The following is a 17,807-nucleotide window of genomic DNA, read 5'->3' as shown; positions in this document are numbered from 1 at the left end:
GTGTGTGTGTGTGTGTGTGTGCGCATGGTGGTCTCAAGGGATGGGAGGTTCACAAGCATCCATTCCTATAAACCTGTCACCAAAAAATGTAAATGAACAGAAGTAAAAAACACAGCAGGACTTAAACTCTCAGACACACAGAGACACCTACTGTACATATCAGGATCGCATATCAACATGTATGTGCATATGAACATGTGATGTATATGCCCTGTTATATTGAAAACACACACAAGCACATACATGCCTGCACGTACACACACATTCATTCAAAGAAACATAAAGACAAAGTGCATCCTATTCCCTATATAGTGCACTATTTTTGACAAAAATAAGTGTATTATAAAGGAATAGGGTGCCATTTGGGAGACAGACACAGACATTTTGAACCCTAAAGTATACTGTCTATGAAGAAGGCATTAAGGAAATATTGCTGAAATAAATACAAATAAATTAAATTATATAAAACAGTGGGTTAAAAAACATTAAAACTCTGTTAAATACAACAAATCATCAATTAATAAAACAAAAAACATATCTTTAAAAATAATAATCCATACCAAGTCACATCTGCTAATAGAAAACATACTTTTGTACGGGTCCAAAAGACAGACAGTACTCTGACAACCTGTAGATGGAGACAGACAGGTACATTTGTAAACAACAGACAGAGTAAAAGACATACAGACAGAAAAACAGACAGAGGTGGACGGATCTCAATTTAGACATTCAGAAATCATGTCAGTATGAGGGAATGGAGGTGTATGTAGTCTTGAGGATGTGTAGGGGGGGTAGGTGAAGAGGAATGAAGAGGGGTGAAGTGGAATGAAGAGGGGTGAAGAGGAATGAAGAGGGGTGAAGATGAATGAAGAGGGGTGAAGAGGAATGAAGAGGGGTGAAGATGAATGAAGAGGGGTGAAGAGGAATGAAGAGGGGTGAAGCGGAATGAAGAGGGGTGAAGAGGAATGAAGAGGGGTGAAGAGGAATGAAGAGGGCTGAAGCGGAATGAAGAGGGGTGAAGCGGAATGAAGAGGGGTGAAGAGGAATGAAGAGGGGTGAAGAGGAATGAAGAGGGGTGAAGAGGAATGAAGAGGGGTGAAGATGAATGAAGAGGGGTGAAGATGAATGAAGAGGGGTGAAGATGAATGAAGAGGGGTGAAGAGGAATGAAGAGGGGTGAATAGGAAAGAAGAGGGGTAAGGGGAATGAAGAGGGGTGAAGATGAATGAAGAGGGGTGAAGATGAATGAAGAGGGGTGAAGAGGAATGAAGAGGGGTGAAGAGGAATGAAGAGGGGTGAAGGGGAATGAAGAAGGGTGAAGGAATGAAGAGGGGTGAAAAGGAATGAAGAGGGGTGGAGGAGAAATTAAGAGGGGTGAAGAGGGTTGAAGAAGGTTGAAGAGGGGTGAAGAGGGATGAAGAGGGGTGAAGAGGGGTGGAGGGGAATGAAGAAGGGTGAAGGGTGAAGAGGGAATGAAGAGGGGTGAAGATGAATGAAGAGGGGTGGAGGGGAATGAAGAGGGGTGAAGAGGAATGAAGAGGGTGGAGGGGAATGAAGAGGGGTGAAGAGGAAAGAAGAGGGGTGGAGGAATGAAGAGGGGTGAAGAGGAATGAAGAGGGGTGGAGGGGAATGAAGAGGGGTGAAGAGGAATGAAGAGGGGTGGAGGGGAATGAAGAGGGGTGAAGTGGAATGAAGAGGGGTGAAGAGCAATGAAGAGGGGTGGAGGGGAACGAAGATGAATGAAGAGGGGTGAAGAGGAATGAAGAAGGGGTGGAGGGAATGAAGAGGGGTGAATAGGAAAGAAGAAGAGGTGAAGAGGAATGAAGAGGGGTGAATAGGAAAGAAGAAGGGTAAGGGAATGAAGAGGGGTGAAGTGGAATGAAGAGGGGTGGAAGAGGAATGAAGAGGGGTGAAGTGGAATGAAGAGGGGTGAAGAGGAATGAAGAGGGGTGGAGGGGAATGAAGAAGGGTGAAGGGGAATGAAGAGGGGTGAAAAGGAATGAAGAGGGGTGGAGGGAAATTAAGAGGGGTGAAGAGGGTTGAAGAAGGTTGAAGAGGGGTGAAGAGGGATGAAGAGGGGTGAAGAGGGGTGGAGGGGAATGAAGAAGGGTGAAGGGTGAAGGGGAATGAAGAGGGGTGAAGAGGAATGAAGAGGGGTGAAGAGGAATGAAGAGGGGTGAAGAGGGTTGAAGAAGGTTGAAGAGGGGTGAAGAGGGATGAAGAGGGGTGAAGAGGGATGAAGAGGGGTGAAGAGGAATGAAGAGGGGTGAAGAGGGGTGAGGAAGGCTGAAGAGGAATGAAGAGGGGTGAAGAGGGGTGAGGAAGGCTGAAGAGGGGTGAAAAGGGGTGAGTGAGGAGAGCTGAAGAGGGCTGAAGAGGAGTGAAGAGGGGTGAGTGAGAAGGGCTGAAGAGGGGTGAGGGTTGAGTGAGGGGAGGGTGAGGTTGTCTGGTTGTCTGGGGGTCAGAGGGGTGAAGGGGGCAGAAGTGGCTATGGCCAAGGGGATGGGTGGTAGGGGGTGCAGGGGGTAAATCAGTTTTCTAAAGTCTCACAGGAAGTCCTGTGGAACAGTGTCTGACATCCCTTCCTGTTGCGACAGACACAGTTGATTGGCAGTGCTGCGGTGATCCCCTCTAAAACCTGTCCTGGATCAGCCACCGCCGTCCAAAATAACAAAATAACTTTATCGACATCAGTTGGTTGGTGACAACAGTGCAGACAGATAAACGGGGCTTCATGGCAGTGTGAATGTTGCTCTAGGCTTGGAGCTGATAGGTGGACTGACGCCCTCATTTGAGAACTCACAGGGAATCAGGAAGGGAGAAGCAGATGTGATTGGTTTGTATTGGGAGAGAGGCGGAGACTGGGGAGTGGACAGCACCAAAACATGTCGGACAGTGATAGCCGTTTGGGTGGGTAGGGAGTCAAACAGCTGTGTGTGTGTGTGTGTGCGTGCGACATTGTGTGTATTTACGACAATAGTAGGCTGAGTATATCTCAATAATGATATAGGTTGATCCCATCGATCTTGTACTGTGTTGGTCAGCCATTTGTCACTCTAAGCATTGTCATTGTGTATATGGATGTGTACTATAGAAGTGAGAGTATGTGTGTGTGTGTCAGTAAATGTACATGTGAGAGTATGTCTAGGTGAGTGTGTGTGTAACCCTGTACAATGTCTGTGCGATGCAAGTCCCTGTGTGTAGAGTGGCGGTAGGGGGGTCAGGCTCAGACTGGGATGAGACTCCGCCTGGGAGATAGGGGTCATCCTGGTTTGGGGGCCAGTAGTTGAAGTTGGGAGGTTATAGCTGGGTTTAGTGGGCAGTAGTTGAAGTTGGGAGGTTACAGTGGGGATTAGCGGGCAGTAGTTGGAGTTGGGAGGTTATAGCTGGGTTTTGTGGGCAGTAGGTGAAGTTGGGAGGTTATAGCTGGGTTTAGTGGGCAGTAGTTGAAGTTGGGAGGTTAAAGTGGGGATTAGCGGGCAGTAGTTGGAGTTGGGATGTTATAGCTGGGTTTAGTGGGCAGTAGTTGAAGTTGGGAGGTTATAGCTGGGTTTAGTGGGCAGTAGTTGAAGTTGGGAGGTTACAGCTGGGATTAATTTTCAGTAGTAGAAGTTGGGAGGTTATAGCTGGGTTTAGTCGGCAGTAGTTGAAGTTGGGAGGTTACAGTGGGGTTTAGTGGGCAGTAGTTGAAGTTGGGAGGTTATAGTGGGGATTAGCGGGCAGTAGTTGGAGTTGGGAGGTTATAGCTGGGTTTAGTGGGCAGTAGTTGAAGTTGGGAGGTTATAGCTGGGTTTAGCGGGCAGCAGTTGATGTTGGGAGGTTATAGCTGGGTTTAGCGGGCAGTAGTTGAAGTTGGGAGATTATAGCTGGGTTTAGTGGGCAGTAGTTGAAGTTGGGAGGTTATAGCTGGGTTTAGTGGGCAGTAGTTGAAGTTGGGAGGTTATAGCTGGGTTTAGTGGGCAGTAGTTGAAGTTGGGAGGTTATAGCTGGGTTTAGCGGGCAATAGTTGAAGTTGGGAGGTTATAGCTGGGTTTAATGGGTAATAGTTGAAGTTGGGAGGTTATAGCTGGGTTTAGTGGGCAGTAGTTGAAGTTGGGAGGTTATAGCTGGGTTTAGCGGGCAGTAGTTGAAGTTGGGAGGTTATAGCTGGGTTTAGCAGGCTGTAGTTGAAGTTGGGAGGTTACAGGGGGGTTTAGGGGGTAGTTGAAGTTGGGAGGTTACAGCTGGGTTTAGTGGGCAGTAGTTGAAGTTGGGAGGTTACAGTGGGGTTTAGTGGGCAGTAGTTGAAGTTGGGAGGTTATAGCTGGGTTTAGTGGGCAGTAGTTGAAGTTGGGAGGTTATAGCTGGGCAGTAGTAGAAGTTGGGAGGTTACAGCTGGGTTTAGTGGGCAGTAGTTGAAGTTGGGAGGTTATAGCTGGGTTTAGCGGGCAGTAGTTGAAGTTGGGAGGTTATAGCTGGGTTTAGTGGGCAGTAGTTGAGTTGGGAGGTTACAGCTGGGTTTAGTGGGCAGTAGTTGAAGTTGGGAGGTTACAGTGGGGTTTAGTGGGCAGTAGTTGAAGTTGGGAGGTTATAGCTGGGTTTAGTGGGCAGTAGTTGAAGTTGGGAGGTTATAGCTGGGCAGTAGTAGAAGTTGGGAGGTTATAGCTGGGTTTAGTCGGCAGTAGTTGAAGTTGGGAGGTTACAGTGGGGTTTAGTGGGTAGTTAAAGTTGGGAGGTTATAGCTGGGTTTAGTGGGCAATAGGTGAAGTTGGGAGGTTATAGCTGGGTTTAGCAGGCAGTAGTTGAAGTTGGGAGGTTACAGCTGGGTTTAGCGGGCAGTAGTTGAAGTTGGGAGGTTATAGCTGGGTTTAGCGGGCAGCAGTTGAAGTTGGGAGATTATAGCTGGGTTTAGTGGGCAGTAGTTGAAGTTGGGAGGTTATAGCTGGGTTTAGTGGGCAGTAGTTGAAGTTGGGAGGTTATAGCTGGGCAGTAGTAGAAGTTGGGAGGTTACAGCTGGGTTTAGTGGGCAGTAGTTGAAGTTGGGAGGTTATAGCTGGGTTTAGCGGGCAGTAGTTGAAGTTGGGAGGTTATAGCTGGGTTTAGTGGGCAGTAGTTGAAGTTGGGAGGTTACAGCTGGGTTTAGTGGGCAGTAGTTGAAGTTGGGAGGTTATAGCTGGGTTTAGTGGGCAGTAGTTGAAGTTGGGAGGTTACAGCTGGGTTTAGTGGGCAGTAGTTGAAGTTGGGAGGTTATAGCTGGGTTTAGCGGGCAGTAGTTGAAGTTGGGAGGTTACAGCTGGGTTTAGTGGGCAATAGTTGAAGTTGGGAGGTTATAGCTGGGTTTAGCAGGCAGTAGTTGAAGTTGGGAGGTTACAGCTGGGTTTAGCGGGCAGTAGTTGAAGTTGGGAGGTTATAGATGGGTTTAGCGGGCAGTAGTTGAAGTTGGGAGATTATAGCTGGGTTTAGTGGGCAGTAGTTGAAGTTGGGAGGTTATAGCTGGGTTTAGTGGGCAGTAATTGAAGTTGGGAGGTTATAGCTGGGCAGTAGTAGAAGTTGGGAGGTTACAGCTGGGTTTAGTGGGCAGTAGTTGAAGTGGGAGGTTATAGCTGGGTTTAGCGGGCAGTAGTTGAAGTTGGGAGGTTATAGCTGGGTTTAGTGGGCAGTAGTTGAAGTTGGGAGGTTACAGCTGGGTTTAGTGGGCAGTAGTTGAAGTTGGGAGGTTATAGCTGGGTTTAGTGGGCAGTAGTTGAAGTTGGGAGGTTGAAGCTGGGTTTAGTGGGCAGTAGTTGAAGTTGGGAGGTTATAGCTGGGTTTAGCGGGCAGTAGTTGAAGTTGGGAGGTTATAGCTGGGTTTAGCAGGCTGTAGTTGAAGTTGGGAGGTTACAGTGGGGTTTAGTGGGTAGTTGAAGTTGGGAGGTTACAGCTGGGTTTAGTGGGCAGTAGTTGAAGTTGGGAGGTTACAGTGGGGTTTAGTGGGCAGTAGTTGAAGTTGGGAGGTTATAGCTGGGTTTAGTGGGCAGTAGTTGAAGTTGGGAGGTTATAGCTGGGCAGTAGTAGAAGTTGGGAGGTTACAGCTGGGTTTAGTGGGCAGTAGTTGAAGTTGGGAGGTTATAGCTGGGTTTAGCGGGCAGTAGTTGAAGTTGGGAGGTTATAGCTGGGTTTAGTGGGCAGTAGTTGAAGTTGGGAGGTTACAGCTGGGTTTAGTGGGCAGTAGTTGAAGTTGGGAGGTTACAGTGGGGTTTAGTGGGCAGTAGTTGAAGTTGGGAGGTTATAGCTGGGTTTAGTGGGCAGTAGTTGAAGTTGGGAGGTTATAGCTGGGCAGTAGTAGAAGTTGGGAGGTTATAGCTGGGTTTAGTCGGCAGTAGTTGAAGTTGGGAGGTTACAGTGGGGTTTAGTGGGTAGTTAAAGTTGGGAGGTTATAGCTGGGTTTAGTGGGCAATAGGTGAAGTTGGGAGGTTATAGCTGGGTTTAGCAGGCAGTAGTTGAAGTTGGGAGGTTACAGCTGGGTTTAGCGGGCAGTAGTTGAAGTTGGGAGGTTATAGCTGGGTTTAGCGGGCAGCAGTTGAAGTTGGGAGATTATAGCTGGGTTTAGTGGGCAGTAGTTGAAGTTGGGAGGTTATAGCTGGGTTTAGTGGGCAGTAGTTGAAGTTGGGAGGTTATAGCTGGGCAGTAGTAGAAGTTGGGAGGTTACAGCTGGGTTTAGTGGGCAGTAGTTGAAGTTGGGAGGTTATAGCTGGGTTTAGCGGGCAGTAGTTGAAGTTGGGAGGTTATAGCTGGGTTTAGTGGGCAGTAGTTGAAGTTGGGAGGTTACAGCTGGGTTTAGTGGGCAGTAGTTGAAGTTGGGAGGTTATAGCTGGGTTTAGTGGGCAGTAGTTGAAGTTGGGAGGTTACAGCTGGGTTTAGTGGGCAGTAGTTGAAGTTGGGAGGTTATAGCTGGGTTTAGCGGGCAGTAGTTGAAGTTGGGAGGTTACAGCTGGGTTTAGTGGGCAATAGTTGAAGTTGGGAGGTTATAGCTGGGTTTAGCAGGCAGTAGTTGAAGTTGGGAGGTTACAGCTGGGTTTAGCGGGCAGTAGTTGAAGTTGGGAGGTTATAGATGGGTTTAGCGGGCAGTAGTTGAAGTTGGAGATTATAGCTGGGTTTAGTGGGCAGTAGTTGAAGTTGGGAGGTTATAGCTGGGTTTAGTGGGCAGTAATTGAAGTTGGGAGGTTATAGCTGGGCAGTAGTAGAAGTTGGGAGGTTACAGCTGGGTTTAGTGGGCAGTAGTTGAAGTTGGGAGGTTATAGCTGGGTTTAGCGGGCAGTAGTTGAAGTTGGGAGGTTATAGCTGGGTTTAGTGGGCAGTAGTTGAAGTTGGGAGGTTACAGCTGGGTTTAGTGGGCAGTAGTTGAAGTTGGGAGGTTATAGCTGGGTTTAGTGGGCAGTAGTTGAAGTTGGGAGGTTACAGCTGGGTTTAGTGGGCAGTAGTTGAAGTTGGGAGGTTATAGCTGGGTTTAGTGGGCAGTAGTTGAAGTTGGGGGTTACAGCTGGGTTTAGTGGGCAGTAGTTGAAGTTGGGAGGTTATAGCTGGGTTTAGTGGGCAGTAGTTGAAGTTGGGAGGTTACAGCTGGGTTTAGTGGGCAGTAGTTGAAGTTGGGAGGTTATAGCTGGGTTTAGCGGGCAGTAGTTGAAGTTGGGAGGTTACAGCTGGGTTTAGTGGGCTGTAGTTGAAGTTGGGAGGTTATAGCTGGGCAGTAGTTGAAGTTGGGAGGTTACAGCTGGGTTTAATGGGCAGTAGTTGAAGTTGGAGTTTTACCTGGGTTTAGTGGGCAGTAGTTGGAGTTGGGGGATGTCCCAACTAGTTGGTCGGGGGTACAGTTATTGTTGGGGGCTATAGCAGGGTCTGGGGGCCGGTGGGGCCTTGGGAGATTTAAGGGTACAGTCGAGTTGGGGGCATCCTGTGTGGTTGTTTCTGGTTGAGAAGTTAAAAGTTGGGGGCTATAGCAGGGAAGGGGATTGGGGTCCGATGATGTTGGTCTGGGGTACAGGAGCAGGGTTTGGGGGCTATAACAGGGAGGGGGAAGGAGGTGGTCCCGTGTCATTGCCCTGGGGTACAGGAGCAGGGTTTGGGGGCTATAGCAGGGAGGTGGGGGTCCTGTATCGTTGGCCTGGGGTACAGGAGTTGGATTTTGGGGGCTATAGCAGGGAGGTTGGGATCCTATGTCGTTGGCCTGGGTTGCAGAGGCAGGGTTTGGGGGCTATAGCAGGGAGGTTGGGGTCCCGTGTCGTTGGCCTGGGGTGCAGAGGCAGGGTTTGGGGGGCTATAGCAGGGAGGTGGGGGTCCTGTGTCATTGGCTGGGGTACAGGAGCAGGGTTTGGGGGCTATAGCAGGGCAATGGGGGTCCTGTGTCGTTGGCCTGGGGTGATGGAGCAGGGTTTGGGGGGCTATAGCAATCTGTCCATGAAGCTAGTGTCGAGGCGCTGGATGAGCACGCGGATGAAGGACATCTCTTTGCGTGTGTTCTCAAAGATGATGCGTGGGTCGTCTGACTGGCAACGCAGGCAGTTAGGGGCCATCACCATGGCCAGGTTGTTCACATCCATCTTAGTGATCACCACGTTGGCAGGCTGGCCAAACACCTGGAGGGAGAGAGAGAGATGATGATGGGTGTGTTTGATTGTGTGTGTGTTTGCTACCTATAGGAAGTGGGTGATGTTGAAGTTGATAGTGTGTATTTGGAACAGAAGATGAGTTTGGAGCAGATGATGTGTGTGTTACCTGTAGAAAGCGTATGAGGTAGCAGAGCACCAGTTTGTTGATGTGAGGAAGACCCATCACTACGTTGACTGCAGCCTCAGGGTCATCATAGTGAGTGATACACTCCTCATAGAACTCATGAGGAATCAACGGCTCCTCCAACTCCCTGTACCACAACTTCAACAGAGAGGCTGGTTGGGTTGTCGGGGGGTGGGAATAAGGGGAGCAGAGAGGGGGGAGAGAGAAGGGGAAAAGAGGTAGAATTGGAAAAGGGAGACGGTGAGAAATAGTTATTTTTGGGCTCTAGCTATCTGTGTGTACAGTGTAAGTAAATTTTTTTACAAATTCATTGACAGTCCAATCAAGAGACAGAAACAGTTGACTGGTCAGACACACAGCCCCCCTCTACGCACTGACACTAATGCCTTAATCACACACAGAACAGACCAGAAGAACACCATCGCACTTCTCTATGTGTGAGTGTGTGCTCATCTATGTCTGTGTTGGTAATAGAGTTGTGACTGATGATGACCTCTGCCAACCTCCACACAGGATTGCTCCTTCTTTTCTGCTATGAAATCTATTTTATTGTTATTTATAAAAATTGCAGTAGTTTAGCAGCGGGCCCATTCAGTGTGTCAGTGTGGTGGGGGGGAATGTGTGTGTGTGTGCTGGGGGTGGGTCATCCAATCATGTTGACCTGCTGCTGCAGCTCCTAACATGCTTTGGTGTTGGGGCTATTAATATTCAGAGAGAATTAGAGCACCGCAGAGGGCTAGGGGAGGGTGGAAGAGAAGAGGGGGGCTGGGGCTAGGGGAGGGTGGAAGAGAAGAGGGGGGGCTGGGGCTAGGGGAGGGTGGAAGAGAAGAGGGGGCTGGGGCTAGGCGAGGGTGGAAGAGAAGAGGGGGCTGGGTCTAGGGGAGGGTGGAAGAGAAGAGGGGGCTGGGGCTAGGGGAGGGTGGAAGAGAAGAGGGGGGCTGGGGCTAGGGGAGGGTGGAAGAGAAGAGGGGGCTGGGGCTAGGGGAGGGTGGAAGAGAAGAGGGGGCTGGGGCTAGGGGAGGGTGGAAGAGAAGAGGGGGCTGGGGCTAGGGGAGGGTGGAAGAGAAGAGGGGGCTGGGGCTAGGGGAGGGTGGAAGAGAAGAGGGGGGCTGGGTCTAGGGGAGGGTGGAAGAGAAGAGGGGGCTGGGGCTAGGGGAGGGTGGAAGAGAAGAGGGGGGGCTGGGGCTAGGGGAGGGTGGAAGAGAAGAGGGGGGGCTGGGGCTAGGGGAGGGTGGAAGAGAAGAGGGGGCTGGGGCTAGGGGAGGGTGGAAGAGAAGAGGGGGGCTGGGGCTAGGGGAGGTGGAAGAGAAGAGGGGGGGCTGGGGCTAGGGGAGGGTGGAAGAGAAGAGGGGGCTGGGGCTAGGGGAGGGTTGGAGAGAAGGGGAGGCCCTGGGGCTAGGGGAGGGTTGGAGAGAAGGGGCTTGGGATAGGGGAGGGTGGAAGAGAAGAGGGGGAGGCTGGGGCTAGGGGAGGTGGAAGAGAAGAGGGGGGCTGGGGCTAGGGGAGGGTTGGAGAGAAGGGGAGGCCCTGGGGCTAGGGAGGGTGGAAGAGAAGGGGGAGGCCCTGGGGATAGGGGAGGGTTGGAGAGAAGGGGAGGCCCTGGGGCTAGGGGAGGGTTGAAGAGAAGGCGGAGGCCCTGGGGCTAGGGGAGGGTTGGAGAGAAGGGGAGGCCCTGGGGCTAGGGGAGGGTTGAAGAGAAGGCGGAGGCCCTGGGGCTAGGGAGGGTTGGAGAGAAGGCGGAGGCCCTGGCGCTAGGGGAGGGTTGAAGAGAAGGCGGTGGCCCTGGGGCTAGGGGAGGGTTGGAGAGAAGGCGGAGGCCCTGGGGCTAGGGAGGGTTGAAGAGAAAGCGGAGGCCCTGGGGCTAGGGGAGGGTGGAAGAGAAGGGGGGGGGGCTGGGGCTAGGGGAGGGTGGAAGAGAAGAGGGGGCTGGGGCTAGGGGAGGGTGGAAGAGAAGAGGGGGCTGGGGCTAGGGGAGGGTGGAAGAGAAGGGGGCTGGGGCTAGGGGAGGGTTGGAGAGAAGGGGAGGCCCTGGGGATAGGGGAGGGTTGGAGAGAAGGGGGAGGCCCTGGGGCTATGGGAGGGTTGAAGAGAAGGCGGAGGCCCTGGGGCTAGGGAGGGTGGAAGAGAAGAGGGGGCTGGGGCTAGGGGAGGGTTCGAGAGAAGGGGAGGCCCTGGGGCTAGGGGAGGGTTGGAGAGAAGGGGGAGGCCCTGGGGGAGGGTGGAAGAGAAGGGGGTCTGGGGGAGGGTTGGAGAGAATGGGGAGGCCCTGGGGATAGGGGAGGGTTGGAGAGAAGGGGGAGGCCCTGGGGCTAGGGGAGGGCTGGAGAGAAGGGGGAGGCCCTGGGGCTAGGGGAGGGTGGGAGAGAAGGGGGCTGGGGCTAGGGGAGGGTGGGAGAGAAGGGGAGGGCCTGGGGCTAGGGGAGGGTGCATATCCATTACTATGTACCCGTACTCCCCATTTAAAGTGCCACCAGCCATCACTGGTGTACAGTGTGTGTATTACCTGGGATGTGTGGGTCCTCCAGGTCCGTGGGGATCTTCCATTGGTCCACTTGCAGTTTGAGAGCGTTGACCTCATCTATGTCACCTGGAACCCTGTGAGGTCAGGGGTCAGAAACACATTAGACTCCTCCTTCCTTCCTCACAGCATTTCTATCCCTTTACCAATCCCTCTAGCTCATTCATGTATTGCTCTTCCTTTGTCTGGTCTCCATTAAGTACTAGGGCCCAGATTAACAAAACCTTCTTAAAATATTTCTTCTTAACTGACTTTTTTCCTTGACTATTTTATTGGTCATACACACGTGTTTAGCAGATATTGCGGGTGTAACGAAATGTTTGTTAAGCAAAGTTGCTATTCCTCAAAAAGGTTATTGGAAATGTTCTTGCGCTATTTCTTCTGTTTCTCTGTAAGCAAAAAATTAAGAGGAAATTAGATTCTTGAAAATAAAGTTGTTGGAAATGAAATTCCAAGATAGCTAAACCATTGTCTTAAAGCTCATGAAAGCAATTGAATATGTTATTTCACTCACAAACTTCATCTGAAAGTTTCAGTATTGATTATTTTAAACCCAAGAACACGTTTTAGAACAGTAATATCAGTATGAAATATACTAATATGATTGCCATTACTAGCTAGATAGCTAGCTAAAACGGTTGCCTAACAACAACAAGATATTTGAGAAATTTGTAAGAAAATCATTACATCTTAAGATATTGTTGAGGAATTGCACTTAGGAACTATCTTATGAACTTCTTATTTTTTTTCTTAAGAAACTTCTTAAGTTTTTGCATAAGAAGTGTTTTGTGAATCTGGGCCCAGGATCTTCACTGACAGGCATGTCTAATACTACTAACTCCTCCCTCCTCCCTTTACCCCACTTCCACTCCTCCCTCTCGCCCTCCCTACCTCTCTCCCTAGTGTTAGTGAGTGAGAGGTAGGTACTGACCTGAAGATGCCCTCTATTTGGTCTCCATTAAGACCCAGGACCTCCTCAGAGAGGCGTGTCTGGACCCAGGGCAGCTGGCTGTCGGGGTAACGCTCCTTCTGCAGTGACATCACTTCCTCCAGGGAAGAGCCAAACATGGAGGGGCTGAAGATGGCGTTCCTGGCGTGTTTAATCTCCTCCAGACACGGCTTCTGCAACCCCTGGATTACAACACAGGCAGATACGTCAATCAATCTATCAATTAATCAATAAATCAAATGTATTTTACAAAGCCCTTTTTACTTCAGCGGTTGTCACAAAGTGCTTAAAGTTATCCGGCCTAAATGCCAGAGCATGCAATGCAGAGGCAGAAGCAGAGTGGCCTGGAAAAGTTCCATAGAAGGAAGGAACCTAGAGAGGAACCAGGTTCAGAGAGGTGGCCCATCCTTTTCGGGTAGAGATTTAGAGTACATTTGTTTTTTTCGATAAACTAGGGTACCAATGAGGATTTCCTACACTGGACATTAAGATACAAATGGGGAACATGGCTATATTCAATACAATTCACAAGTTGATTTAAAACCTATCTTTAACCCTTTATCATGGTTGGTTTTTCAGTGGCAGGGACTGGGAGACTAGTCAGGATCGAGGCAAAGATGAACGGAGCAAAGTACAGAGAGATCCTTGATGAAAACCTGCTCCAGAGTGCTCAAGACCTCAGACTGGGGAGAAGTTTCACCTTCCAACAGGAAAACGACCCTAAACACACAGCCAAGACAATACAGGAGTTGCTTCAGGACAAGTCTCTGAATGTCCTTGAGTGGCCCAGTGCTCGGACTTGAACCCTATCTAACATCTCTGGAGACCTGAAAATAGCTTTGCAGCAACAGCCCATCCAACCTGAGAGAACTTGAGAGGATCTGCAGAGAAGAATGGGAGAAACTCCCCAAATACAGGTGTGCCAAGCTTGTAGCATCATACCCAACAAGACTCAATGTTGTAATTGCTGCTAAAGGTGTTTCAACAAAGTACTGAGTAAAGGGTCTGAAAACTTATGTAAATGTTATATCAGTTAAAAAAAGTAAAAATAAAAAAAGAACAGTTCTGCCATAATATAAAACTACGGCTCTTGAGGCGAAGCCCAAAGTCACATATTACACACTATGTTTAGCAACTGCGTGTTTACTGAAAAATAATGGTATTCATAAATGTATCTAAATTCATAATTAAAAAATATGTTGGATTCAAGTCTCCATCTCAACCCAAAAGAAAAGTTAAAGAATATGATTAAATCAAATCAAACTGTATTAAAGTGCATTTAAAGTTTGATTAGATTTGTTCCTATTCTTTAACTTTTCAATTTTTAGTTGAAATGGAGAGGTCAATCAAACATATCAATTCTACATTTTAAGGGGAAAAGAGAGCATGGTTAAAGGATGGGGAGCAGAGAGCATGGTTAAAGGATGGGGAACAGAGAGCATGGTTAAAGGATGGGGAACAGAGAGCATGGTTAAAGGATGGGGAACAGAGAGCATGGTTAAAGGATGGGGAACAGAGAGCATGGTTAAAGGATGAGGAACAGAGAGCATGGTTAAAGGATGGGGAACAGAGAGCATGGTTAAAGGATGAGGAACAGAGAGCATGGTTAAAGGATGGGGAACAGAGAGCATGGTTAAAGGATGGGGAACAGAGAGCATGGTTAAAGGATGGGGAACAGAGAGCATGGTTAAAGGATGGGGAACAGAGAGCATGGTTAAAGGATGGGGAACAGAGAGCAGGGTTAAAGGATGAGGAACAGAGAGCATGGTTAAAGGATGAGGAACAGAGAGCATGGTTAAAGGATGAGGAACAGAGAGCATGGTTAAAGGATGGGGAACAGAGAGCATGGTTAAAGGATTGAGGAACAGAGAGCATGGTTAAAGGATGGGGAACAGAGAGCATGGTTAAAGGATGAGGAACAGAGAGCATGGTTAAAGGATGGGGAACAGAGAGCATGGTTAAAGGATGGGGAACAGGATGGTTAAAGGAACAGAGAGCATGGTTAAAGGATGGGGAACAGAGAGCATGGTTAAAGGATGGGGAACAGAGAGCATGGTTAAAGGATGGGGAACAGAGAGCATGGTTAAAGGATGGGGAACAGAGAGCATGGTTAAAGGATGAGGAGCAACAGAGAGCATGGTTAAAGGATGGGGAACAGAGAGCATGGTTAAATGGATGGGGAACAGAGAGCATGGTTAAAGGATGGGGAACAGAGAGCATGGTTAAAGGATGGGGAACAGAGAGCATGGTTAAAGGATGGGAACAGAGAGCATGGTTAGAACAGAGAGCATGGTTAAAGGATGGGAACAGAGAGCATGGTTAAAGGATGGGGAACAGAGAGCATGGTTAAAGGATGGGAACAGAAAGGATGGGCAGAGAGCATGGTTAAAGTTAAAGGATGGTTAGGATGGGGAACAGAGAGCATGGTTAAAGGAAACAGAGAGCATGGTTAAATGGGGAACAGAGAGCATGGTTAAAGGATGGGAACAGAGAGCATGGTTAAAGGATGAGGAACAGAGAGCATGGTTAAAGGATGGGGAACAGAGAGCATGGTTAAAGATGGTGAGGGAACAGAGAGCATGGTTAAAGGATGGGGAACATGGTTAAAGGATGGGAACAGAGAGCATGGTTAAAGGATGGGAACAGAGATGGTTAAAGGATGGGGAACAGAGAGCATGGTTAAAGGATGGGGAACAGAGAGCATGGTTAAAACAGGATGGGGAACAGAGAGCATGGTTAAAGGATGGGGAACAGAGAGCATGGTTAAAGGATGGGGAACAGAGAGCATGGTTAAAGGATGGGGAACAGAGAGCATGGTTAAAGGATGGGGAACAGAGAGCATGGTTAAAGGATGGGAACAGAGAGCATGGTTAAAGGATGGGGAACAGAGAGCATGGTTAAAGGATGGGAACATGGTTAAAGATGCATGGTTAAAGGATGGGAACAGAAGCATGGTTAAAGGATGATGGTTAAAGGATGGGGAACAGAGAGCATGGTTAAATGGATGGGGATGAAACAGAGAGCATGGTTAAAGGATGGGAACATGGGGAACAGAGAGCATGGTTAAAGGATGGGGAACAGAGAGCATGGTTAAATGGGAACAGAGAGCATGGTTAAAGGATGGGGAACAGAGCATGCATGGTTAAAGGATGGGGAACAGAGAGCATGGTTAAAGGATGGGGAACAGAGAGCATGGTTAAATGGATGGGGAACAGAGAGCATGGTTAAAGGATGGGGAACAGAGAGCATGGTTAAAGGATGGGGAACAGAGAGCATGGTTAAAGGATGGGGAACAGAGAGCATGGTTAAAGGATGGGGAACAGAGAGCATGGTTAAAGGATGGGGAACAGAGAGCATGGTTAAATGGATGGGATGAACAGAGAGCATGGTTAAAGGATGGGGAACAGAGAGCATGGTTAAAGGATGGGATGAACAGAGAGCATGGTTAAAGGATGAGGAACAGAGAGCATGGTTAAAGGATGGGGAACAGAGAGCATGGTTAAAGGATGGGGAACAGAGAGCATGGTTAAAGGATGGGGAACAGAGAGCATGGTTAAAGGATGGGGAACAGAGAGCATGGTTAAAGGATGGGGAACAGAGAGCATGGTTAAAGGATGGGGAACAGAGAGCATGGTTAAAGGATGAGGAACAGAGAGCATGGTTAAAGGATGGGGAACAGAGAGCATGGTTAAAGGATGGGAACAGAAAGGTTAAAGGATGGGGAACATGGTTAAAGGATGGGAACAGAGAGCATGGTTAAAGGATGGGGAACAGAGAGCATGGTTAAAGGATGGGGAACAGAGAGCATGGTTAACAGGATGGGGAACAGAGAGCATGGTTAAAGGATGGGATGGGAACAGAGAGCATGGTTAAAGGATGGGGAACAGAGAGCATGGTTAAAGGATGGGAACAGAGAGCATGGTTAAAGGATGGGGAACAGAGAGCATGGTTAAAGGATGGGAACAGAACATGGTTAAAGGATGCATGGTTAAAGGATGGGAACAGAACAGAGGATGGGAACATGGTTAAAGGATGGGGAACAGAGAGCATGGTTAAAGGATGGGGAACAGAGAGCATGGTTAAAGGATGGGGAACAGAGAGCATGGTTAAAGGATGGGGAAAAGGGAAGAGAGAGAGAGAGAGGGAAAGTGAGAGCGTTCAGTGGGTTTGATCTTCCTTCACAAGGTCATAATCAGTACTATTAATCCACCGGTAGAGGCTCTGCTCTGGGGTTAATACCAGTCAAACACTGTGCCTCAGGCTACAGGCTGTATTCAGGGTGTGTATGTGTGAGTCCACCAAGTGACAAACTGTCTCTATTACCACCCTGCAGAGATGCTGGCACATGCTACATGCCTCACACACACTATGCCAACCACCAGTGCCCGCTATCACAGGCTGACATCGCCACGGGTGATAGGAGACAGGAACACACACACACACACACACACACACACACACACACACACACACACACACACACACACACACACACACACACACACACACACACACACACAAACAATTAATTACACTACCCACCACTATCAATCCATATTTTCACCCTTTCATTGCCTGTCTATTCATCTTCCTCCCTCTCCATCCCAGTCAATTCCTCTACACTGCTCCTTTGCTCTGATCCTCCCTCTATCCCTTGGTCTCACTCTCCATCTGTCTTTCCTCTGTCCCTCATCTGCCCTTTCCTTCAGTTCAGCCCTCTGTCTGTTTCTGCCTCTATAGAGGCACTCTATAGTGTAGACAGCAGATGACTGCCTCACTGGCCCCCTCCTGTGGTCGGAAAGACAGAAGCACCATTCCATGACAGGAAGTAGAATTATTGCTCCATCGTCACATTGGGGCCTGTTTGAGAGGATGTAATGTTAGCAAACTTTCAAATAGAAATGTATTGTGATATATAACTGATATTAGATAGAATAAAGAAACCTGTCAGCTCTATTCATTCTATTTCAATCTCCAATATTCAAAATATTTCACATGAACTGAGCTAGATGTAGCCCACTGGGCACAAACTGGTTAAATCAATGTTGTTTCACCTAATTTGTCAACGTATTGTGATGTGGAATCTACCCGGAAAATACATTGAATTAGAAAAAAGTAATTAGCATAAACTATTGTAAGAGGATAACATTTCAACCTCAAGATCATGTCATCATGGTAACCAACTTTCAAAATAGACAAACCTTGCATAAAATATGTTGAAATTGTACCTTTGAAACAACGTAGTGCAGGGTGGTATACCGTATTTTACTATATACCGGTATTTATCCACGGACCGGTTTGGGTTCTTACTTTACCTTCTATAACAGTATTTGAATGTTTGGTTTGTTTAATGTGATACGCTGTGTGTAACGTCCATGTTTTATAGTTTACTCCGCTACTTGAGTCATCCCTCTCTGCTCTCTCAATTCAATTCAATTCAAGGGGCTTTATTGGCGTGGGAAACATATGTTTACATTGCCAAAGCAAGTGGAGTAGATAATAAACAAAAGTGAAATAAAAAATAAAAATGAACAGTAAACATTACACTCACAGAAATTCCAAAAGAATAAAGACATTACAAATATCATTTTAT

General features: G+C 48.5%; 1 protein-coding gene and 1 long non-coding RNA gene across 3 annotated transcripts in view; one reads left to right on the top strand and one right to left on the bottom strand.

Moving 5' to 3' along the window:
- The first annotated feature begins 5,756 nt into the window (after positions 1-5,756).
- Positions 5,757-6,718, top strand: LOC121846540. Its single transcript, XR_006083475.1, has 3 exons — positions 5,757-6,011; positions 6,043-6,162; positions 6,662-6,718. It is a non-coding gene; the product is annotated as an uncharacterized LOC121846540 (long non-coding RNA).
- Positions 6,719-7,211: 493 nt separating this feature from the next.
- Positions 7,212-17,807, bottom strand: part of arhgap39 (Rho GTPase activating protein 39) — a 162,873-nt gene continuing 152,277 nt past the window's right edge. For both annotated transcript variants that reach the window (XM_024422213.2, XM_024422214.2), the window contains 4 exons: positions 12,197-12,396; positions 11,251-11,342; positions 8,730-8,899; positions 7,212-8,590 (listed from right to left, as the gene is read on the bottom strand). In XM_024422213.2, coding sequence (XP_024277981.1) covers positions 8,396-8,590; positions 8,730-8,899; positions 11,251-11,342; positions 12,197-12,396 — 657 coding nt within the window. In that variant the 3' untranslated portion in view covers positions 7,212-8,395. The remainder of the gene's footprint in view (positions 8,591-8,729; positions 8,900-11,250; positions 11,343-12,196; positions 12,397-17,807) is intronic.

The sequence above is a fragment of the Oncorhynchus tshawytscha genome, linkage group LG05 (genome assembly GCF_018296145.1).
Source record: "Oncorhynchus tshawytscha isolate Ot180627B linkage group LG05, Otsh_v2.0, whole genome shotgun sequence".
Classification (NCBI taxonomy): Eukaryota; Metazoa; Chordata; class Actinopteri; order Salmoniformes; family Salmonidae; genus Oncorhynchus; species Oncorhynchus tshawytscha.
Note: the sequence above shows the minus strand (reverse complement) of the source record. Positions and strands in the feature narration are given on the sequence as shown.